Source organism: Leucoraja erinacea, chromosome 18, assembly GCF_028641065.1.
Source record: "Leucoraja erinacea ecotype New England chromosome 18, Leri_hhj_1, whole genome shotgun sequence".
NCBI classification, from domain to species: Eukaryota; Metazoa; Chordata; class Chondrichthyes; order Rajiformes; family Rajidae; genus Leucoraja; species Leucoraja erinaceus.
Window position 1 is genome coordinate 9,361,408 of NC_073394.1, and position 23,167 is coordinate 9,384,574.

Here is a 23,167-nt window from a genome sequence, read left to right on the forward strand (position 1 = left end):
CCTCCAGTCCGAGAAGCAACCTTCTACCATCACCCTCTGCTTCCTTCCATTGAGCCAATTTGCTATCCATTCAGCTATCTCTCCTTGGATCCCATGCAATTTAACCTTCCAGAGCTGCCTCATGCAGAACCTTGTCAAACGCCTCACTGAAGTCCATGTACACAACATCTACAGCTCTGCCCATATCAAACATTTTGGTCACATCTTCAAAAAAATCAATTAGATTTGTGAGACATGACCTCCCATGTACAAAACCATACTGACTATCCCTAATCAACCCTCGCCCATCTAAATGGCTGTACAACCTATCGCTCAGAATACTCTCCAGTACCTTCCAACTACATATTTTTAAGTTCACCGGCCTATGGTTCCCAGTAGTTTCCCTGCAGCCCTTCTTGAAAAGAGGCACAACACCAGTCTTTCGGCACCTTTCCTGTATTTAAGGATGACTCGTAAATTTCAACCAGGGCTCCCGCAATTTCTTCTCTAGTTTCCCCGCTATGTCCTCGGATATATCCGATTAGGCCCTGGAGATTTATCTACCCTCACACGACAGTACCTTCAGTACTTCTTCAACAGTAACCCTGACTGCTCTCAAGACACTTCCAGTAACTGCTCCAATTTCCTCCCTGTCTTTCTCCTCAGTAAATACAGAGGAGAAATACTCATTTAGGACCTTACCCATCTCCTGTGGCTCCACACAGAAGAGATAGCGTTGATTCCTGAGAGGTTCCACTATGTCTCTGGTAACCCTTTTCCCCTTTATGTGATTATAAAATATTTTGGGATTGTCCTTAATGCTCCCCACCAGAGCTATCTCCTGGCCCCTTTTTGCCCTTCTGAGTTCCTTTTATAGTTTACTGTCACTTAGTTCCCAAAACTCCTCCAGTGATGCATTTGAACCCAGCTGTCTATACCTGTCCCATGCATTCTTCTTGTTTTTGACTAACTTCTCAATTTCCCTTGTCAGCCAAGTTTCCTTACTTTTTGCCTGCTTTTCCCTTCACTCTAACATGGACGTACACATCCTGAACTTTCTTCAGTACTCTTTTATAAACAGCCCACTTGACCGATGTTCCTTTCCCCTCAAATAACCTGCTCCAGTCAACTTGAGCCAGATCTTCTCTCATACCTTCAAAGTTGGTCTTACCCCAGTTGAGCATTTTAACATGTGGACCCGCTCCATCCCCATCCATAACTTTCTTAAACCTAATCGAACTGTGGTCACTGGTCGCAAAAGGCTCCTCCACACACACTTCATTAATTTGCCTTTCCCAATTTCCCAATACTAGACCCAGCATTGCTCTCTCACGTGTGGGGGCCTCCACATACTGCTTAAGAAATCTCTCCTGAACACTTTTGAGGAATTGTACCCCATCTAAACCTTTCATGCTATGATTTCCCCAGTCTATATTTCCCCTACTACAACTATCTTATTTGACCTGCAATCTCCCGGCACATTTGTTCTTCTAATTCCCGTTGACTATTCAGGAATAGTACACCCCCAACAAGGTGATCATCCCTTTCTTGTTCCTTAGCTCCACCCATATAGCCTCACTAGATGAAGTGTCCATAATGTCACCTCTGAACACAGCCATGACATCCTCCTTAACCAACAATGCAACCCCCCTCCCCCTCCTCTTTTTCCCCCACCCCTGTCTCTCCTGAAACTCTTGTATCCTGTTTAAATAGTGAAAGAATGGGAACCTCAAATGAGAAATACTTAATATGTCCTTGTATATCAGTCACTGAATGCGAACATGCAGATGAAGCAGATAGTTAAGATAGCAAATGGAACTTAGGCCTTTAGAGAAAGCAGCTTTGATTACAGGATCAAGGATAATTTACTGCAAATATACGTCAAAGGTGAGAACACACATGGACTATTTGGCACATTTCTGGTCTCCATACAGGTAGTTCACTAGATTGATTCCTGCAATATCATGACTCTCTTAAGAGGTGGGGCTGTCTTGTGAGGTGGGATTAGCCGACTAGTTATGTATTCACTGGAAATTAGGAAAATGAGAGGGGATCTCATGGAAAAGTTCAAATTCCTGACACGACTTGACAGTCTTGATTCAAGGAGGATGAGGGCTGATTATATTTACGATGATGATAAATAGTTTTCTGGGCACAAAAGGTGTCAAGCAATATGGGGAAAGAGCAGGAATGTGGCACCGAGAAAGAGGATGAAGCATGATCGTGCTGAATGGTAGAGCATGTTCAAAGGGCTTACTCCTGCGTGTAGGTTTCAGCTTACTTTATCTTGGGTATTTTGAAAGGGACAAAAGTGTTGACCATCACCATCTTATCATGGTTTTTCATATAATTATTTAAACTATGGGTGATCAGAAGTAAATTAACTTATGTTTGAGTTTTATTCCTAGACAGGAACAACTTTCCATTGTTTAACCATTGAAACGTTAAATGAGAGTTGTTTTTTAAATGTGCTGTAGAAATAAAAGTGACTTGACTTGACCATTTTTAAACTTCCCCCCAGAAACAAATATTTATTTGTGTTACTTGCAATTTTAATAAGATATATTCTGCTTATGATGCAGCTTTCTTTACACCAGAGAGCCTAAACACACATTGAAGGACACCTTAATTTTAATGTTTCAGCTGTGATATGAGATATCCCACTCCCAGCATGATCTTTCAGACATTGAAAGAACTTGTACCTTTCGTATTGTTCGTGCGGCTCAATCTATTGCTATTGTCCAACAGACATTGGCCTCCCAAATAATTTTAATACAGCTCAAGGAATCTCACTAAACAGCACTTTATCTTTTGTTAAAGGAGTGCACAGCCTTCTAAAAATGAGAGGAACATTTTAAGATGACTGTCATATTTAGCTTTCTCTTTATTGGGCTCAAATTATATGTACACCTCCCATTCTCACATTGTCCTTTACCTTGCCAGATTATCCTCTTATACATTCCACTCTCTCAGAGATCATCCCTTTTGGTTTTACCTCACTTTCTACGGCTACATTTCCATTTTTAAAGTTTTATACATTTCTATAATTCCCCTATTCTTTGGGGGATTATAAAACAAACACCCATTCACCTGTAATAAGATATAAAGCAATTTAGTATTTACTTGAAGTCAAATGTCCCCTGCCTCTAATTTGAAGTTGACGGATTTGAGACGGACTTTAGGGACAGAAAGTTTCATTGTCCTGTCCAATTTCACCTTCAACTCGCACAACAAAAAACTATTAATTGGACATTCCTGTTTTTGGAACCAGCACAGAAGCAAGTTGATTGCTCTCTTCCTATACATAAAGAATCACAGCAATAGTCATGTGGCTGTAAAATGATTTGGGTCACATGGATATTGCAAAAGGTACAAGTTCTTTGTTTTTTTTATATATTCCTCATTGTTGTGGTGCAAAGATCAATGGTCACATTGGAAGTTATAAATCTGCCCTCGAAGTTCTGTGGCAAATTCAATTACGTCCTTTTTTAAGAAATTGAATCTGAAGCCCTGAGCCTTGCACCTGGTTAAATGTAGATGTAGATGTATATGTATATATATGTGTGTGTGTGTGTGCGTGTGTGCGTGTGTGCGTGTGTGTGTGTGTGCGTGTGTATGTATATATATATATACACACGTGTGTAGATATATATGCTCCACAACTAAATGCAAACACATAAAAATAGCATTAGGCATGCAGCCTCTTACCCGGCCCTACTAGTCACTGATGAACTACTACATCAACTTCAATTTACTGCCCTAATCCCATCCGTACCGCTAATATTAAGGCTTATGTATACTGATCAACTGAGTAAGTTCTACTTGAAGAACCAGAGCCACTTGAGACAAAAACACATTCAGAAAATTAGAGGGAATGGTGCATAGGGTGAAAGATGAAAAGTGGGCCAAAGGGCATGTTTCCATGCTGTATCTTTATATTTCACATGCAACTACACAAGATGAGTGCTGGAGATTGAGTCAGGCAACATCTGTGGTGGGAATACCTAGATGATGTTTCAGGTGAAGAAGGGTCCCGACCTGCCCATTTCCTAATGTTCCCACAGATACTGTCTCCAGTTCTTTGTGTTTTGCTCTTTCTTCTTTGTACTACTTTGGTAAATTCCATCTACACCCTTTAGAAAAAAATAATAGTCTTCCTATTGTTTGATGCTTATAATTGAATGCACCTCTAGCTGAGGTTCTTCTGATCACCTTTTTATAAAGCCTTGTCTCTCTACATTAAAAATGCTTTGGACTTCACATGCTTTTTTTTTTTAAAGCCTTTACAGGAAATTCTACACAAATGTTCCCTGCTCTCTCTGTTTCTGCATTCAATTTAAAATACTATCATTTTCATAAAATTGTGTTTTCATATTCATTCTAACAATAAATCTCTCTTTAAAGTGTTGGTGAATTTCATTTGACATATGTTTATCCATTTCACCAGTCTATATCCATGTCTTTCTAATGCCAATTATCATTGTCCTCATTGTTTATTACATGCCCAAATGTAGTCTCAATTATTTCCAGATCATTAAAATGAATCAAAAACAACAGTGTCCCCGTTACTGACCCAGAGGGAACATCAAAGCACACCTTTTTTGTGTCTGAAAAACAATAGTTCACAACTCCTCTCTGATTTCTATACCCTAGACAATTTTGTATCCATGCTGCCACATGCCTTTAATTACTTGGGTATTAATTTTAGTAGGTTTATTTTACCATAATTTACCATTGTAAATCCAAATATCAGCCCTTTACAGTATTTCATCAAAGATCTTAATCCAAAATCACATCCCAATTCTGGTCTTTAAAATTTACAATACTACCAACATTAGGCTGCAGTTGACAGGTTTAATCCTCTCTTTTTTCATATATGGGGGGAAAAGGATCACCAAACATAAAAAAGAGATATAGAAAATTTAAACCAAAACTTCTATTATTGTTCTCCAAAGTTACATAGGACGTATCCCAAAAAGACCAAGTGATTATTGTTCTCCCTTTGACATCATTTAAGCACCTCCTTGTTATCCTACCCAATACTGTAACCACCTCCTCCATTAGCAATATTCTCTTCTCTACTTAAGACAGATGCAACATGCTTGGTTGGCACATTAGCAACACTTTCTGCCTCCATTACAATATCTTATATGTTGTCCCTAATTGTTTCCTCTGTTCCATTGACTAACTTTTATGCTCTGCGTGTTGTTAAAAGATTCTGATTTCATGCCAATCTCCCTTATGTCAATTCTGCCCTGTTTGATTCATTTTTAAATCTTCTCAGTACATTTTATTTTTGTGGTCCCATCAATTTTAATATTATGAAATACATACATGCAGTGTGCAAACAATTACAAACATTTACCTCAAAAACCACAGTGAACACACTTCACCTCCAGAAAAACAAAATTACTTGAATATATTTTAACCACCAATAAAGCAATTTGACAATTTTTTGGTGAATGTTAACTGTTAATAGTTAGAGGATAAATGTGTCCTTAACATTTTGGTAAAAAAAAAGTGTGAATAATTTTTCAAAATGAAACATCTCCATTTTATATAATTATCACCTTCTTTATTAGATTACCACCCCACATTCCCACGGAGAATTTTAAGTGTTAATATATGGGATAAAATGTGTTAATGGAGAGGGGCAGAATTCATTTCCAACATATGTAAGTTTTGCAATGAACAGATGATTTCCTATATGTTAAATCACACAGAATCTTTCTAATTATTATTTTCTCAGTAAAAGCACAATATGAAGTTTGAAATACTGCAGAATTTCTGCCATTTTAGCACAAGAATGAATTGTGAAAGGAACTCATAATGATTCTGTTTATTCCTATCCCCCTCACTTAAATAAGGATTGTTGTTAAGAATGGCATGAGTCATTTAATATGAATAGTTTCCAAGCACTTACAGGACAAACTCACAATACCAATCCTCAGAAAAGGACTCGAGTTTATAAAGATTTATACTGGGAATGTAATCTCTGTGATTGTAATTGATTTTCAATATTTGTTTCAAATACTTTTCAAATATTTGTTTTATTTGCTTTCTCTTTACCTCAGAATAAAACAATCCAGCTACTCTATCAAAATGATTTCGTATCCTGGCCGTTTGTATCAACAAGATTGTTAGATTGCTGCCAATTCTTGTGCAGTGGATTGGTGCCTACGTAAGCTGAATTGAGAGAAAGCCTAATGTTCTTTTATTCATGACATCCATGATGGAGAACATCATCTGTTCATTTCTATTTGAGCTGAATGATAGAATACAGGTCACAGTTAAAAGGATGATGCTTCAATGTGTTGTACCAGTTCCTAAACCATTCTTCTAACAAGCCACAGTTGGCACCAAAACAGATGAACATCAGCGTACATTATTCATACTGCAGTGAAAAGTAAATCTTAGTTTCTACAAACTGGGTACATTGACCAATGAAGGTTTAACAAGTAAAATTCCCCATTAAACAAAACTATAATCCAGAAAATCTATTTTCAAGAGTAATTTAAAGAAACTTCAGAAAATTAGAGAGTAAGTCTGTTTTTGAAAAACTTGATGTCTTTCTTTCAAATAAAGATATACTAGAAACTTTCCTCTGGGAAGGAAAATTGCAAGACAACTAAATGGAATAATTGATCCTGAAGCAATTAATCGCCACCAACAATTCTTAACAAGCTCCAGATGGAGTCACACTTTCATCATTATCCTTTCCCCACTTGCCCTGAACCAGACAGCTTATGATTTCTGTTTTCTAAGCAGGGTGCAGACTGCATAGCCTCTTCATTAAAAAGCATTTTCACTGACAGTAATTTTTTTACTCTCTACCCTCTCTCATCCATTCTAATTTATCTGAATTAGTCTGAAGAAGGGTCTCGACCCAAAACATCGGCCATTCCTTTTCTCCAGAGATGCTGCCTCACCAACTGAGTTACTCCAACATTTTGTGTCCACCTAATTTATCTCAGTATTTTTCTGAAAACATCATGCATGTAGTTTCCCCTCACCAGACTTTACTATTTCTCCACATGTATGCTGGTATCCTTCTCCACCAATCTCCTCCTACCACCTAATGGCTCCCAAATCTTCAGAAACCCCAATCACCTTTGACCACCATTAATATCAGTCCATCCAGAGCCCGACTTTTACGCTCTGGAATATCCTCTCAAAAAAACTCAATTTTCTTAGAATTTCTTGGACCACTTAGGCTTTTGGGTGCTGCTCCCCAAATCTCTTCCATTGACAGCCTTTATGTTTTGATTATGCCTCCGTGAAGTGTTTTGGGACATTTTTCACTACGTAAACATAAGCTGCTTCTGAATCCCTAACCAATATCCAGCTCCTAATTAATAATTAACCTCCCTATAACAAATTGCTTGTTAAATCACAAAAAAACAAAAAACAGACTCAAAGCAGGATTTTGTTGTTTCATAGCCGTCCACTAATTAATTAGGAAGGACGAATAGAGATTCACCATTGAATGAGGTCACCAGGCTGCCTGCAAATACATTCAACAATGCAAATATGTGAATATTATTTTTATTTTTTAAATCCTACAATGTATTTTTATTTTTAATTCCTGGGCGTTTTTTTTTACATAGTCAACTTAACTGATGAATAATATAAACATAACAAGGAGCAGAAATGTTAACAATTGTAGTCTTATGATATAATTGACTAAATTCATACGTTTGCAGAGAACACAAAGATTGGTGGTGTTGTGGACAGTGGAAAAGCAGGATGTAGATTGGTTACAGATATGGCCGAAGAAATGACAGATGGAGTTCAATTGTGAGGTGTTGCATTTTGGGACGTCTAGTGTAAGGGGAACGTATAGTTAATGGTAGGATCCTTGACAGCATTGGGGTACAGAGTGATTGTGGGCTCGAAGTCCACAGCTCTCTAAAACTAGCAACACGAGTGGATAGAGTGGTAAAGAAAGCATATGGTATGCTTACATTCAGGGTATTGAGTATAAGAATCAGTCAGTCATATTGCATTATGCAAAACTTTGGTTAGGCCACATTTGGAGTATTGTGTACAGATCTCCCATTACAGGAATAATGTGGAGAGTTTGGGGAGGGTGCAGAAAAGGCTTATCAGGATGCTGCCTGGATTAGAGAGTATTAGCTATAATGATAGGTTGGACAAACTTGTTTTCTTTGGAGTGTTAGATGTTGAGTGGGCGACCCGATGAAAGTTTGTGAAATTACGGGGAGGCATAGAAAGGGTAGACAGTCAGAAGATCAGTCAGACACAAAAAGCTGGTGTAGCTCAGCGGGACAGGCAGCATCTCTGGAGAGAAGGAAAGGGTGACGTTTCAGGTCGAGACCCTTCTTCAGTCAGAGCCTTTTTATCTGGCTGGAAATGTCAAATGCTATAGGGCATAGCTTTTAGGAGAGAGGGAGAAAATTTTGAAGATGTGTGGGGCAAGGTTTTTTTTCCACAAAAAGGGGTGGCAGGTGCCTGGAACACACTGCCAAGAATGATGGTGGAAGTAGATACGATCTTGGCGTTAAAGAGTCTTTTAGATAAACACATGAATGTGCAGGGAATGGTGACATATGGATCATGTGCAAGCAGAAGGAAATTACTTTTCACATTATGTTCGGTACAGACATCATGGTCCAAAGATCCTATCACTGTGCTGTTCTGTTCTGTGTTCTTTGTAAAAAGTACTGATAATCTATTCACCAGACTGGGTGATCAAACCTGCCGACAAGGGAGGTGCCGTGGTAGTCTGGCGCGGTGATCTCTACAAGGCTGAGGCCACTCGCCAACTCTCAGACACCTCCTCCTACTTATCCTTGGACCATGATCCCACAGATGAGCGCCAGGCCACTATCTCTAGCACTATCATGGACTAAATCACTTCCGGCACCCTGCCCTCCCAAGCCTTCAACCTCAATGTTCCCCAGCCCCGCACAAGGCGTACCAGGGCCCTATCCCCAAACTCTACCTCCGCTACATCGACGACTGCATTGGTGCTACCTCCTGCACCCACACACAACTCACTGACTTCATCCATTTCACCACTAACTTCCATCCGACACTCAAATACACCTGGACCATTTCCGACATTTCCCTACCATTTCTAGTCCTCACTATCTCCATCGCAGGCGATAGACTACTGACCGACATCCACTATAAACCCACTGACTCCCATGGGTATCTGGACTACAGTTCTTCCCACCCTGCTTCCTGTAAGGACTCCATCCCCTACTCCCAATTCTTCCGTCTATACTGCATCTGCACCCAGGATGAGGTGTTCCACACCAGGGCATCGGAGATGTCCTCATTCTTCAGGGAACGGGGGTTCCCCTCTTCTACTATAGATGAGGCTCTCACCAGGGTCTCTTCTATACCCCGTAACTCTGCTCTCACTCCCCATCCCCCCCACTCGTAACAAGGGCAGAGTCCCCCTTGTCATCACCTTCCACCCTACCAGCCGTCACATACAACAAATAATCCTCCGACATTTTCGCCACCTCCAATGGGATCCCATCACCGGCCACACCTTCCCATCTCCTCCCGTCTGCTTTCCACAGAGACCGCTCCCTCCGTAAATCCCTGGTCAATTCGCCCCTTCCCACCCATACCGCCCCCTCTCGCGGCATTTTCCTTTGCAACTGCAGGAAATGCTACACTTGTCGCTTTACCTCCCCCCTTCACTCCATTCAAGGACCCAAGCAGTCTTTCCAGGTGCAGCAGAGGTTCACCTGCACCTCCTCCAACCTCATTTATTGCATCCGCTGCTCTAGGTGTCTGCTGCTCTACATCGGTGAGACCAAGCGTAGGCTTAGCGAACGCTTCGCCCAACACCTCTGCTCAGTTCGCATTAACCTACCTGATTTCCCGGTGGCTCAGCACTTTAACTCCCCCTCCCATTCCGAATCCGACCTTTTCTGTCCTGGGCCTCCTCCATGGCCAGAGTGAGGACCACCGTAAATTGGAGGAGCCGCACCTCATATTTCGCTTGAGCAGTTTACACCCCAGCGGTATGAACATTAACTTATCTAATTTCAGGTAGTCCCTGCTTTCTCCTCCCGTTCTCAGCTCTCCCTCAGCCCACTGTCTCCGCCTCTTCCTTTCTTCTTCCCGCCCCAACCCCCCCAACCTTACATCAGTCTGAAGAAGGGTCTCAACCCAAAACGTTGCCCGTTTCCTTCGCTCCATAGATGCTGCCTAACCCGCTGAGTTTCTCCAGCATTTTTGTCTACCTTCGATTTTCCAGCATCTGCAGTTCCTTCTTAAACGATAATCGATTCAGTATACTTCACAAAGATAAAATGTAATTTATGAATTGTTTTGAGTAAAATTGCAATAGTATACAATTTGTCTTTTGGAAATTATTCACCATGAGCTCTGCTTCTAGGAATTTTGGTTGCACGGGCCCTGCATTCAGCTTGCATTAAGTTTGTTTGACAATTCATGTAAGTGGCCATAGGTAAAAGAAATAGATCAATGTACAGAAGAACTCAGCATCTTTTGATGTTTGACTAGGTTGAAGAAGCGCTACAAATTCAGGTTATTGCTACATTACTTCCACAATTGCGGAGCACAACATACACTTTCAAAATTGTGCAATGACAATATAGATTAAATATTCTGGTTTTGCACTGCATCATCTTCATCCTCATTTCAGTTTAGAGTCTGTATAATAGCGGTAACAGAATAATTTGAATACCATCAAAACTAATGAACAAACATCTTTTGGGAAAAATGCACTCTGAGGCAGCTCCTGGCAGTCAGCCAATTTGCAGAAGATGTAACCTTAAAGGCTCCTAATAAATAGAGGCGATAAATGAAGAGGCAGGTTGCAGTGGTTATTCGATGAAACACAAATCAACAAGCAAATTAAGGACAGTGAATGAGTGTTGTGGAGCATGCTAATCAAGTTGTACACTGCAAAGTGGACTGGTGAAACATTGTAGTGGTGACTCAATTGTTATCTATTTCCAACTATGCTTGCTCCTCTCCTCCCAATCCCTCCTTCAATATATAATGATTTGGGAGTTGGATGACCTCAGGATAAATTGGGCAAAAAAAAGCTCAACTGCCACTGTCAAGTGGTAGAAAGAACTGCAGATGCTTGTTTACACCGAAGATAGACACAAAATGTTGGAGTAACTCAACGGTCAGGCAGCATCTCTGGAGAAAAGGAATAGGTGACGTTTCGGGTTGAGACCCTTCATCAGATTACTCCAGCATTTTACTTCTATGCTCACTGTTAAGTGGTAGCTGATGTGACTTCAGTATATAGGAAATAGATTAAAAACAAGTCACTCCCAGTAAGGATCTTCAGAAGATCGCAGCTTCACTAGAGCAGAATTCTTCCTCAAGTTACTCCCCATTAACACTTGAAACTAGATATCATCAAATCAATTTTGCTCGCCTTCGTGGCCATCCACAATTATAACGTTCCTCGACCTTTGGTATTAAGCAAATTGGTGATAGGCATAATTGTTTACTTGCTTGGCCAGTCACACAAGGTAAGAAGCAATTCTTAAGACTGGCAGAAGAGAGCACAGGTAATTTGTTACAAAGTTACATTTCACATTAAAACTACCAGCTCTTGTAACAACATTCCCTTTAATTAAAAATACATTAACATTGTTATGGATTCCAAATTTAAAGCAAACTCCGTTTAGTCCTATAAACTCTATCAAAGCTATAAATAGAAAACAATAGAAAAGTAATATGAAAAATCTGGCCTATATACCCAGAGTATCGACAACAGATTACTTACTATACAATAAAAACCTTTTACAAGTACAAAGACATATTTGAATGCAATTGTGTTAAAGCAATAACATGGTCATGAAACAACTATATCTGCTGCACTTAATATCAATTTAGAGATTTAGACATTAGGTGCAGGAGTAGGCAATTCGGCCCTTCGAGCCAGCACTGCCATTCAATGTGATCATGGCTGATCATCCCAAATCAGTACCCCGTTCCTGCCATCTCCCCATATCCCCTGACTCCGTTATCTTTAAGAGCCCTATCTAGCTCTCTCTTGAAAGTATCAAGAAAAGCATCTTGAAAGTATCAACTCTCTGGAAAATTTTGGGCAACATAATAACATAATGGGCAACATAAAGCTCTCACCAGAGCTCAAGTGAGGCACCTACCTAAATTCAGCAGCTGCTAAATCCAGGGGAACTTCATCAGGTCGGAAAAAGCTGTGGCAGTTGACTGAGTGCTGAAGTTCGGGACTCATTGTTTTAGAAACATCGTAATAATGGCCAAATCTTGAGGAGGATGTCAAAGCTGTCTGTCAAGTGAAGAGCAACACTTTAGAAGTCATGTGGAAATCATTCAAAATGTAGTTAATTGAATGTGAGGGAAATATCATGATGGAATATTTAGAAGCACCTTTTTAGCTTGCCATTTGTATAAATGCTAATACTCCATTATGTTGAATATTGGTTTCACAATATCAGAACCACAAAAAAACTAATAATCATTATAGTAATCATGGCAATGTAGAACAGTTACTGGTTTTACTTGAGATTGCTTTGCATTGGGTTGAGACCAGAAATGGTGATATTCTGGGTGGAATTAGCAGAACTCTGTCTGCCAGAGCAGAAAATGCAAATTATGTCACTGAACTGAGGATTGTTATACACAACTGCCAAACACGATGGGTGTAATTTTAGAAGATGTCATTCTTGCCTGAAAGAGAATACTGTGGGTTCACAGCCTGCTCCATAGATATACGGTAAGCAAAAAAATCTGGATTAAACTGGCCAAGAAAAGATTTTCTAAATTAGAAATGAAAGGAAGCTGGTCTGCCCCTTCAGGTGAATGAAAAATATTCTGCAGCACTATTCGGAATGAATTCAGAGAGTTTGAACAATTTAGATAGCCAATCCTCACCTGACGTAAGTTTATGGCACCTCCTGGTGCACCAATTAACTCTCACCTTTCCGACAGTATTTCATGATTACACCACAGAAACAACTTCATTGGCTGCAAAGCAATCTTGGAAATGTTATAAGGTTGTGAAATATGCAATATAAATGTAAGAGCTTCCTTGAATCCAGTTCACCCATTGGCAGAAGTGTGGGCAGAGATGAGACACAATCCTGTGTAGGTGAATAAACTAATGGAACTTGCTGTCCTGCATCTCAAATGCAACAAAACAAGATGGGTTACGGATGTGACTCGGCCCTGAGCATCAAGAGAGCTTCTTAAAGCAACTGGCATAAGTCTTCAAAAATAAAATCACAAAACCTAATAGTTGGTTGTGTTGGATATTCAGAGTTTTAAGACAGAAATCGTACATTAGGCGACAAGCAATGTTTTGTATCAATTGATACGTATTGTTTTAAGTGTTTCAAGTAAAAATAATGTGAAAGAGAAATAAGTAACTACTTTAATGGTAATTCTACCAGTAGATTCTACTACCTGTAGTAGGTTCTGAATAACATTATCTTCTGAATTCATACTTATTTCTTCACTATTGCAGTATCAATACAGAACATACATCCATGCTTTTCAGCAAGAAATGCTGTTATATACAACCCGGCAGAGTGAACATTGACTTATTGTAGTGCAAGCTCTGAAAACAAATTATATTGCAGTTGTCCTTTGGGCTGTATAATCTGGCCTTTATCTGGATTACCCATCACAATGTTTTTATTGCATTCTCTGCTAGAGCTCATCTTTTCATTGTGTACATCCTAGTCTCCTCAACATTTTAGCAAGGCCCTGACTAACTGAACCTTGATCTGATGTCTTCATTCAGGAAAGCACCAGGTAGTCTATTTCAGATGCAAATCCTCACTGAGGCCCCAGTAGTGATTTCTAAGACAGCAAAGAGAAGAAACAACATTTCCAGGACCCACTCAGAGGATCCCAGGGCACACTGATGTCCTTAATCCACAACACTATATGGATTAAGGTGGAGGATAACTCTCTTTTTTTTAAATTCACAATAAAGAGCACTGCTTCTACAAGCTGGGTGGGGACAGAACTTACTATAATAAAACAGTATGTAATAAAAGCATGTTCTGTGTTGGAGAATTGTGAATGGGCCTCACTTTACAAATTCCCAGGCCCTGTGGGAAGCTTGCCAAGGCCTACCTGAAATAACTAACTGCGAGTAATCGGGCTTAGTTGAATGGCTACGGCAAAGCTTTTCTTTGCTTAGAAGTTGCAAGGTTGATAAATTTATTATTAAAGGCAGTACAACTTGTGCTTGTCCCCCTCTGCTTCAGCATGGAAAGACTGGAAGAGAGGAACAGGCAGTAGCTGTCAGATAGCAGACTGCTGGCTTTCAGTCTACTGTCTGCTGCTAAATGTTTCTAATTGCAACACTAATGTGTTAGAAATCTCAGATTCAAGATGAACCTAGGCAGAAAATTGATTTCATGCTGTGACAGCTTATATATTGCCCCAAGTACACAAACATGTCATTGAGAAGCTTTTGCATCCCACAATTTTGTTTACAGATGAATTGCAGTTACTTTAGTAACCTGAGATAAAACGACTTTTTTGGTTTTTAAGAGCGCCTGCAGAGTAGGCTACTAGTGGATGTTTCTCCCTGCATTATGGAGCCATCTGCAAGATAACAGTACAGTGCCTTTGCAATAAATGCCAATGAATCATTCACGTTTCAAGAGCTTATTTAAATTTTAAACCTGACATTGCTTCTGATTTGTGCAACTATCTGTAGAAATAACTGGGACTTACAAGCGTGGGAGAACTAGCTGGTGGGCCTTAAGGGGGCTAGAGCCTGCGGTCATTTTATGTCACTAGTACGTTATCTTCACAATGATTAGATTGCTATGACAATGAAGCTGATACATTCTCAAGTGCTTTCTTTACTCATTTAGCACATGGATAAGCAAGTCAATTGCTTGATTCAGTGCTTTCCAATTGACAGATCATACTACCTCTGTCAAATCTTGTTCAACCATATTTGATTCAGTAGCGGGTTTCGTGGTCTTGTGGCAGTACATGGATTTTAGATGGAATAAATACAAACTAATATGCCTTTTACGTTTTAACCCCATGACTTGTGTCCGAAAAACCTCCATGAGGTATTTTTTCAAATACCAGGAAAAAAAGTACTTACATTTGCCAGAAAAAAATTAAAAAATGAAGACTCGACAGTACATATCTGGCAAAACATTAGACACAATTATGTATTGAAGTAGTAAAAAGTAATATTTTTAAATGAAACAGTTAGATGTGGGCTGGGCAAAGTTTATTATGAAGTGGGTAAAGATATAAACCATTTAGGTTGAAATCTTTACGTAATCTCGTGCACTGTGAAACACCAAAGATCTAGCTTCAAAGTTGAAAAATATAATGACACAATAATCTCATAAACACTGTAAAATCTAATACATATTTTTGAGGTGACATCAGCCAGTTCCACTCCATGGAAAAATGTACGGATGGTGAAGGGAAAGCATGATGTAAAATTAAGAGGCATTTCTGAGAAGCACTGAGACAAAGCCAAACACTTTTCTTTAGATCCTGTGACAATTCAGTGTAAAAATATTTCTCTGTTAATTGTATTGAATGTTTTGAAGTGAACTTCATGTATTCAATTATTTGCAATAGCCTTGTGGAAACACCCAGCATCCTTCGAGTTAAGATCAGAGTGCTTCAGAGGTTAATAAACCTTTAAAAAAAATTAACTTATTCACTTAAAAACTTAGATGAAACATTTTATTTTAATGTTATAACATGCTGCTATATTAATAGGTCTGAACAAAGCAGATTATTTAGTTGGTATGCTTTATTTGATAATACACCAAGAAACCAAAAGCAATTTACATTTGAATAGAGCTTGTAGAAGCAGTACTCCTCTGCTAAATATGTACCAGTAATTTCACACTGTGAAATGGACTAAAGCCAGCACAAAGCAGGGATGAAATGTGATTTTGAAGATAAATTATGCTTGCCCTAGCCCTTCTTGCACTGTATTTTTGAACATTTTTAAAAGTTGTGTTTTATTCTCCACCAGCCCCCAGAGAATGGTCATATAATGGCTTTTAGTATCCTGATCTTTGACCTTGGAAGAATGCTTACCAATGTACAACCTGGTTTATTAAATCTTATTAACACAACAATGCCTTGTAAAGTGAATTTAAATTATTAATTCAAGTATGTGGAATACATTAACACAGTGTCTCATTCTGTTCCAGCCTGAAAAGGGGCCGGTTTGCTGCCACATTAAAGTTGGAAAGAAAGGCATCCACATTCACTTACTTGTCCCATGATTATTTCTAGTCGAGCTTCTCAATATGTGGAAGATGGTATTTGCCAGGGATTGTTTCCTTTCACCCGACTGATCACAGTTTTTTTTAATGGGTGGGGAGGGAGCAAAGTAGTTGAGGAAATTTGAAGATGTTGGGAGGGCTGGTTCGAAAATGTATGGAACAGCAGCAGTGGGAATGATTCTATAAGATTAACAGTTTTTCATATAGGTCATGTGGAATTGGCAGTTTTCATTATTTGTGTATAGCTCTAACATTAGCAATAACAATTCCCACTTATGATCTACTGACTGAGTATACAATTGAAGTAGCTTAAATCAAAAGTTTCAATAGAAAATACGAAACAATCTCTCTAAAAGTTACCCAAAATCCACAAAGTGCTTCAGTTAGGGAAAGATGGTATTTCTCTTTAAAATTAATCAGAACAAAGAATCAATCGCAGATCATGAAAAGCACAAGAGAGGATGCAGAAGAGATTCCCAAAGATAGTGTGAGGGTTGTAGAATTTTAGTGCAGATGAGACTGATTTATTATTTATTTCAATTGAGGTACATAAAATAAAAGGCTTTGACAGAGAAAAGAGTGAGGATCTGTGTCTATTTACTGAGATTGAAAGCTTGGGTGCACGGTGGATGGACTGGGGAGGAAAAACCACCCAAAGAATGATAAGGGTCAGGAACCTACTGCCTGAAAGGGTGGTAGAGCTTGAAACCTTCAATTAGTTTAAAATGATGGAATTTATAACTAAATTAGTGAACAAATCAGATCTGAATAGTCATAAGTTTTTGGGTATTTTCACATGTTGGGCCTGGGGCAATGGCATATCTTTTGTGGGAAGGAACGTTGGTTTAAACTGAAGAAAGACACAAAATGCTGGCGTAACACAGCGGGACAGGCAGCATCTCTGGCGAAAAGGAATAGGTGACAATTCGGGTCGAGACCCTTATCCTGTTGACTCAATTAACAACACCTTTTGATTTCTTTCTTTCATTTGCTCATTGTTTAAAGAAATCAAAACTGTACCTGTACTACTGGCAAGTTTTGGTATCGCCATGCTATTGACATGGAATCTTGGAGTCCGGCGGCAGAAGTGATATCCGCCAAATTGTCCTCTGTCTCTTTGTTAGATTCTTTAATCTCTATCACATCATCAAGCAGAGGGGCAGGAAGCTCCTATTAATTCCGAAAATGAAAAAAGATTAAAAAAAAATCACAATATTTGTTGCAAAACGCATATAAACCAAACTTATCTATATTAAATACATTGGAAAATTCAATACAATTTCAATATAATTTGAAAATCTCCAGGGGAGGGGCAATCTTCCAAAATAAAGGTAATCTTTTTCGCAACCTGAAATATTAGAGAAGAACGTGAATAAAGTTGAAAACAATCTCAATAAGGTCAGTCACAATTTAATCTCATTACTGAAAGGTCTAGGAATGTAATGTGAATTAGAAACATTCATAAATGAAGTAATTCTAGGATTTAACATATTCACTCTTGCTTTAGTCCTCACTCTAATCTATAAATATATAAAACTAGACAGTGAACTGCATTTCCGAATTTTGGAGAGAAAAACTTTGCATTGGTTTAATCTACTGCATTCTTCAATTTCAAAGAGTCTTAAAAAAAGTTTCCGTGCCCTGAAATTCAGTAAAACAAAACATTGGCAACAGAAGCCATTGCCTTCAAAATAACACAATTTAACAACACCTGCAACGTTTTCAGGCAGTGTTGTCTTCATTAACCTTGATTATCCAATGCCAATCAGTGATCCTTACAGATCATTTTGCTGGCAAAGATCATTAGGATAATTCCTGTTTAAACATTCACCTAACTCCCAGGGCTGTCTATTGTTTCAGCTTTTGCTACTGACATAATCAGTGGCACCTGTTGCTGTACCCTTGTACTGCACCAGAACAAACCAACGCATACAGCAAACAAATCTGAAGAGCGAATTAACTATTTCTCACTAGTCAACTTCAATATAACAAACAGATGAATCCAATACCCCTCTGACAATGTAGCTCCTGCATCCTAATGCTCCAACAACACTATAATAATTTCCAATGTACATCAACTTCAATGTGCTTACATATTCATCTACTCCAACATAATAGCTATTTGACTATATTCTCTTAAAATTAATGGCACAGCCATGTTAGATGAAAAATGGATCCAAATGCGCTCACACAAAATGTAAAAAAAAAGTAGCTTTTCATAACAAATGTAATTCTTTGGGTTGGTTTTTTTTTTAAATAACAAAGCTCACTGCAAAGTACTTTTACAAAGTACAAAACAGAAAATGCTGGACAGACTCAGCATGTCAGAGAACACAAAACAACATTTCAGGTTGCTAAACTTTTTTTTTTACATTAACTCTACTTCCCTGTCAACATAAACTGCGTGAATTGCTGAACATTTCCAGAAAATGTTGTTTCATTTCAGATTTTAAGCATTTGCAGTTGGATTTAGGAAAATATTCAGGTCTTAGCTGAAATTTATTCTTGACAAAGTACATTGCTCAGTCTGGAATATAATTTACTGAATCTTATTTAATGACATTTATAAGATCTAACTGTTGATCTTAGCCCGACTGATATATGGCTGTTGACTTAATTTTGCATTTACTTTCCTGTACAAATCTTTCACAACTAAATCTATTTATTAAATGGCCCATCTGAATTCCTTCATTAGCCTTCTTTGTTTTTACAGGAAAGAATTGCACCACTACCGATACATGACCCTTCTTACAAGTAAAATTCTCCAGAGCCTAATAAAACTTAAAATACCCCACAATTAACGAGGCTTAACCTCACACCCTTCTAAGCTACCTTAATTGCTTGCGAATTAAGTGAAATAAAGACATTGCATACCACTCTACTCCATTTACAATAAAGGAGAAAAGATTATATTATGTCGCAGTTAAACTTCGATCACTGGCTTATGAGTGGGGTAATTCATAATTCTTAAACAGCACTACTGAGAAAAGAACTTTGATCTTCAGTCACACACAGCTTTTCAGCAAAGTAATGAATGAAAGACCTTTAAACATCAGTTGATCTGCATGATAATCTTAGCATGGGATTAGCAGCTAATTTATTAAAAATCAAACAAGTTGGATTTCTATAAAGGTAAATTCAACAAGTATATGCTTGCATTTCCTGAAATGTAATTCATTGAAACATTGTGTTAGTGTGTAACCAACTCTATGAGTTTTCCCTACCCTCAAAAGATATCCATCAAGAACAAAATAAAAATCCAACTCTGCTATCAGCTTTTTTCATTATAAACACCAATAATTTCATTCCAGAATTATTACATTATTACATTAGTTCAGAAATCAGAGTTCAAATTCCACTATGACTGTTCGGGAATTTAAATATACTTTATGTGAAATGTTTCTTAAAATATTGTCAGGGTAACTGAAATAATCGTAAATTTGTTACAGTGAAGTAATACTCTTTTTCAAATGATGGAGCACTTGTGGCAGAGCACAGAGAAGTTATTGACTATAAAAAAATGTTCTATTCCTGATACTTTGTTAAATACAAGATTAAAACCAGATTGACCACTCAATATGAATATCAGATTTGGACACAAGAGACACAATAAGCCCAGCCGTCACACAAGATACTTCAGATGCTGGAATCTGGAGCGAAAAACATACTGCTGGTGGAACTCGTTTTTTATCAAGCAAAATCAATCTTGTTTTGACATCTGGTAATTTGTGCCTGAATTTGGTGAGATAACCCACAAACCAGATAGAAGAACATTCCAATTCATGGGCCGCGGAACCAGGGGGGCTGCAGCCCCCCCACCTTTTTGGCTAGACATCTTTCAATGTCTCCGGCTTTGGGAGGCGCTGCTATGCTCTGAGCAACCTGGTCGTGGGTGTTGGAGAGCCGGGGTGGAAGGAGGGATGGAAGCAGAAGCGGCGGCAGATGTGTACGGGGAGCCGGGGCTGGCGAGTGTTTGGCGGGCTGGCGAGTCGCTCACCGCAGCTCCGGCCATGGAGCAGCCTCAGTGCAAGAGTCGGAGGCGTCGGAAGCGTTGCGCCGCTGCCGTGAGAGTCTCTGTGCCGAATTCACCCTGGTGAGCGGCATGGACCAGGCAGCGGCTCGGTGCATCCTAGAGGACAACCGGGGGCAGCTGGAAGTAGGTACCAAGCATTAGGTAGAAGCGGTGGAAGATAGTGGCCTTCAAATGGGGGTGGTTGGAGAGAGCATGCTGCTAGATTTTCACTTGCTGTAACTGCAGGAAAAATGTTCCCAATGTTGGGGGAGTCCAAAACCAGGGGTCACAGTTTAAGAATAAGGGGTTGGCCATTTAGGACTGAGATGAGGACAAACGTTCTCCACCCAGAGAGTTGTGAATCTGTGGAATTATCTGCCACAGAAGGCAGTGGAGGCCAATTCACTGGATGTTTTCAAGAAACAGTTACATTTAGCTCTCACCCGCTAACATATCCCAGCTACACTACCTGCTTTTGGTCCATATCCCTCCAAACCTGTCCTATCCATGTATCAGTCTGTTTCTTAAATGTTGGGATAGTCCCTGCCTCAACTACCTCCTCTGGCAGATTCTTCCATACACCCACCACCCTTTGTGCGGAAAAAGTTACCCCTCAGATTCCTATGAAATCTTTTCCTCTTCGCCTTAAATCTGTCCTCTGGTCCTCGATTTGTACTGTGTTAGCACAGTGTTAGACAATAAAAGCACCAATGAACCACCATTGAACCATTGTGTAGAGTTTGTACGTTTTCCCTGGGACCGTATAGGTTTCCTCCAGGTGCTCTTGTTACCTCCCACAATCCAGACATGAGACAGGTTACTTGGCCTCTGTAAATTGCCCCTTGTGTGAAGGACATAGAACTGTTGTGAACGAATGATCTGTGGTTGGTTTGGACTCAGTGGGTCGAAGGGCCTCTTATCACGCTGTATCTCTGAAACTAAAACACTATAAAATTCAATGCTGTTAAGGGTCGGTATTACTTACATATTTTCCCCTCATATTTGACCTCCCAAGGAGCAACACCTCACTCTTGCTTGGATTAAACTCCACCTGCCATTTCTCCACCCATTTCTATAGCTGATCTAATTCCCACTGCATTCTTCGACAGCCGTTTTTACAGTACGCGACCCCAGCAATCTTAGGGTCATCTGCAAATTTATTAACCGACTCGTTTACATTTACATCCAAGTCATTTATACATATATCATAAACAGCAGAGGTCCCAGCACAGATCCCTGTGGAACCACCCGTCACAGATCTCCAGCCTGAATATTGTCTCTCAAACACAGCCTGTCTTCTGTCAGTAATCCAGTTATGAATCTATACAATCAAGTCAGTGTTAATCCCGTGCATCTGAATCAGCCTACCATGGGGGACTTTATCAAATACAATCCATGTAGACAACATCCTACCTTTATCACATTCACAAAATAATCGATCAAATTAGTATGACATAAACTGCCACATACAAAGCAACATTGACTGTTCTTAATAATCCCATTCTTTTTCAAATGTGAGTAAATCCTATCCCAATAAATACTATTCAATAGTTTCCCTACCTCTGACATGAAGCTCACTGACATTTAATTCCCTGGATTGTTTCTACTTCCCATCTTAATGAAAGGAACAACATTAACTACTCTTCAGTCCTTCGGGACCTCGACCGTGGCTAGAGAAGACGCAAAGATATTTGTCAAAACACCACAATTTTCTCTCTTACCTCTCTCAATAACCTGGGATGGATTCCATCAAGTCATAGAGATTTATGTTCTTCAAGAGCCCCAACACCTCCTCCTCCTTAATCTCAAACTGCCCTTCCATTCTCAATAGAGATCTCATTGACGTCCATATCTTTCTCCTTGGTGACAACAGATACAAAGTACTTGTTTATTACCCTGCCTACATTCCCTGATTCCAGCACAAATTCCCTCCTTTATCCTCTGTGGTCCAACCTTCTCCCCCATCACCCTTTTGTTTATAGTGCAGATATAAAAAGCCTTGTGATTTTCTTGAACCCGATTCGCCAGAGCAATTTTGTGGCGTCTTTTGGCCCTTCTAATCATTTGCTCGAGTTATTTCCTCCTTGCTTTATATTCCTTAAATACCGTATCTGATATAATCTTCCTAAACCTTGCATGTGCTTCCTTTCTGACCAAATTTATGATGTCTGTTCATTCAAGGTTCCTTTACTGTCCTACTTATCCCTCCTCCTTACTGGAACATGCCGGTCCTGAACTTTGATCAACTGGTCTTTAAACGACTCCCACATGTCAAATGTGTACTAACCCAATAACAATTGCTCCCAAAGTATCCTCTCAAGTTCCTGCCTTATAACATAATTTGCCTTACTCCATTTTAGTACCTTTCCACAAGGTCCCTATCAAAAACAATCTTAAAACATATGGAATTGTGATCACAAAATGCTCTTCCACTTAAATAGCAGTCACATGGCCAGACTCATTTCCCAACACTAGGTCCTGTATGTTGCTTTCTCGGATTGGACTGTCCACACACTATTTAAAGAAATTCTCCTGGATACATCTAACAAATTCCTCCCCATCTAAGTCTTTCGCACTGAGCAAGTTCCAGTTAATATTGGGTAAGTTAAAGTCACCCACAAAGAAAACCCTGTTGCTTTGGTAATCTGTCTACATATCTATTCTCTCTCTCTCTCTCCCAATTTCTATTAGGCAGCCAATCTATCCCATTAGAGTGTTTGCACATTTTTTTATATTTAAACTCAACCTATATCACCTCAGCAGATGAACCCTCCTATATGTCTTCTTCGAGTGCCGCCATGAGAGTCTCCCTGGTTAGTGGAGCAATAGCTTCACCTTTTTTTCCCTTCCTTCTCTCACATCTGAAACGTTGAAACCCTGTCTAGTTGTGTCCCTCTCGCAATCACATTTCTGCAATGGCAACATCATA

General features: G+C 39.3%; 1 protein-coding gene across 3 annotated transcripts in view; it reads right to left on the minus strand.

Annotated features, from left to right (window-relative positions):
* Positions 1 to 23,167, minus strand: part of elp4 (elongator acetyltransferase complex subunit 4) — a 169,796-nt gene that overhangs the window by 114,067 nt on the left and 32,562 nt on the right. For all 3 annotated transcript variants that reach the window (XM_055649259.1, XM_055649260.1, XM_055649261.1), the window contains 2 exons: positions 17,247 to 17,396; positions 12,120 to 12,262 (listed from right to left, as the gene is read on the minus strand). In XM_055649259.1, the coding sequence (XP_055505234.1) occupies positions 12,120 to 12,262; positions 17,247 to 17,396 (293 nt within the window). The remainder of the gene's footprint in view (positions 1 to 12,119; positions 12,263 to 17,246; positions 17,397 to 23,167) is intronic.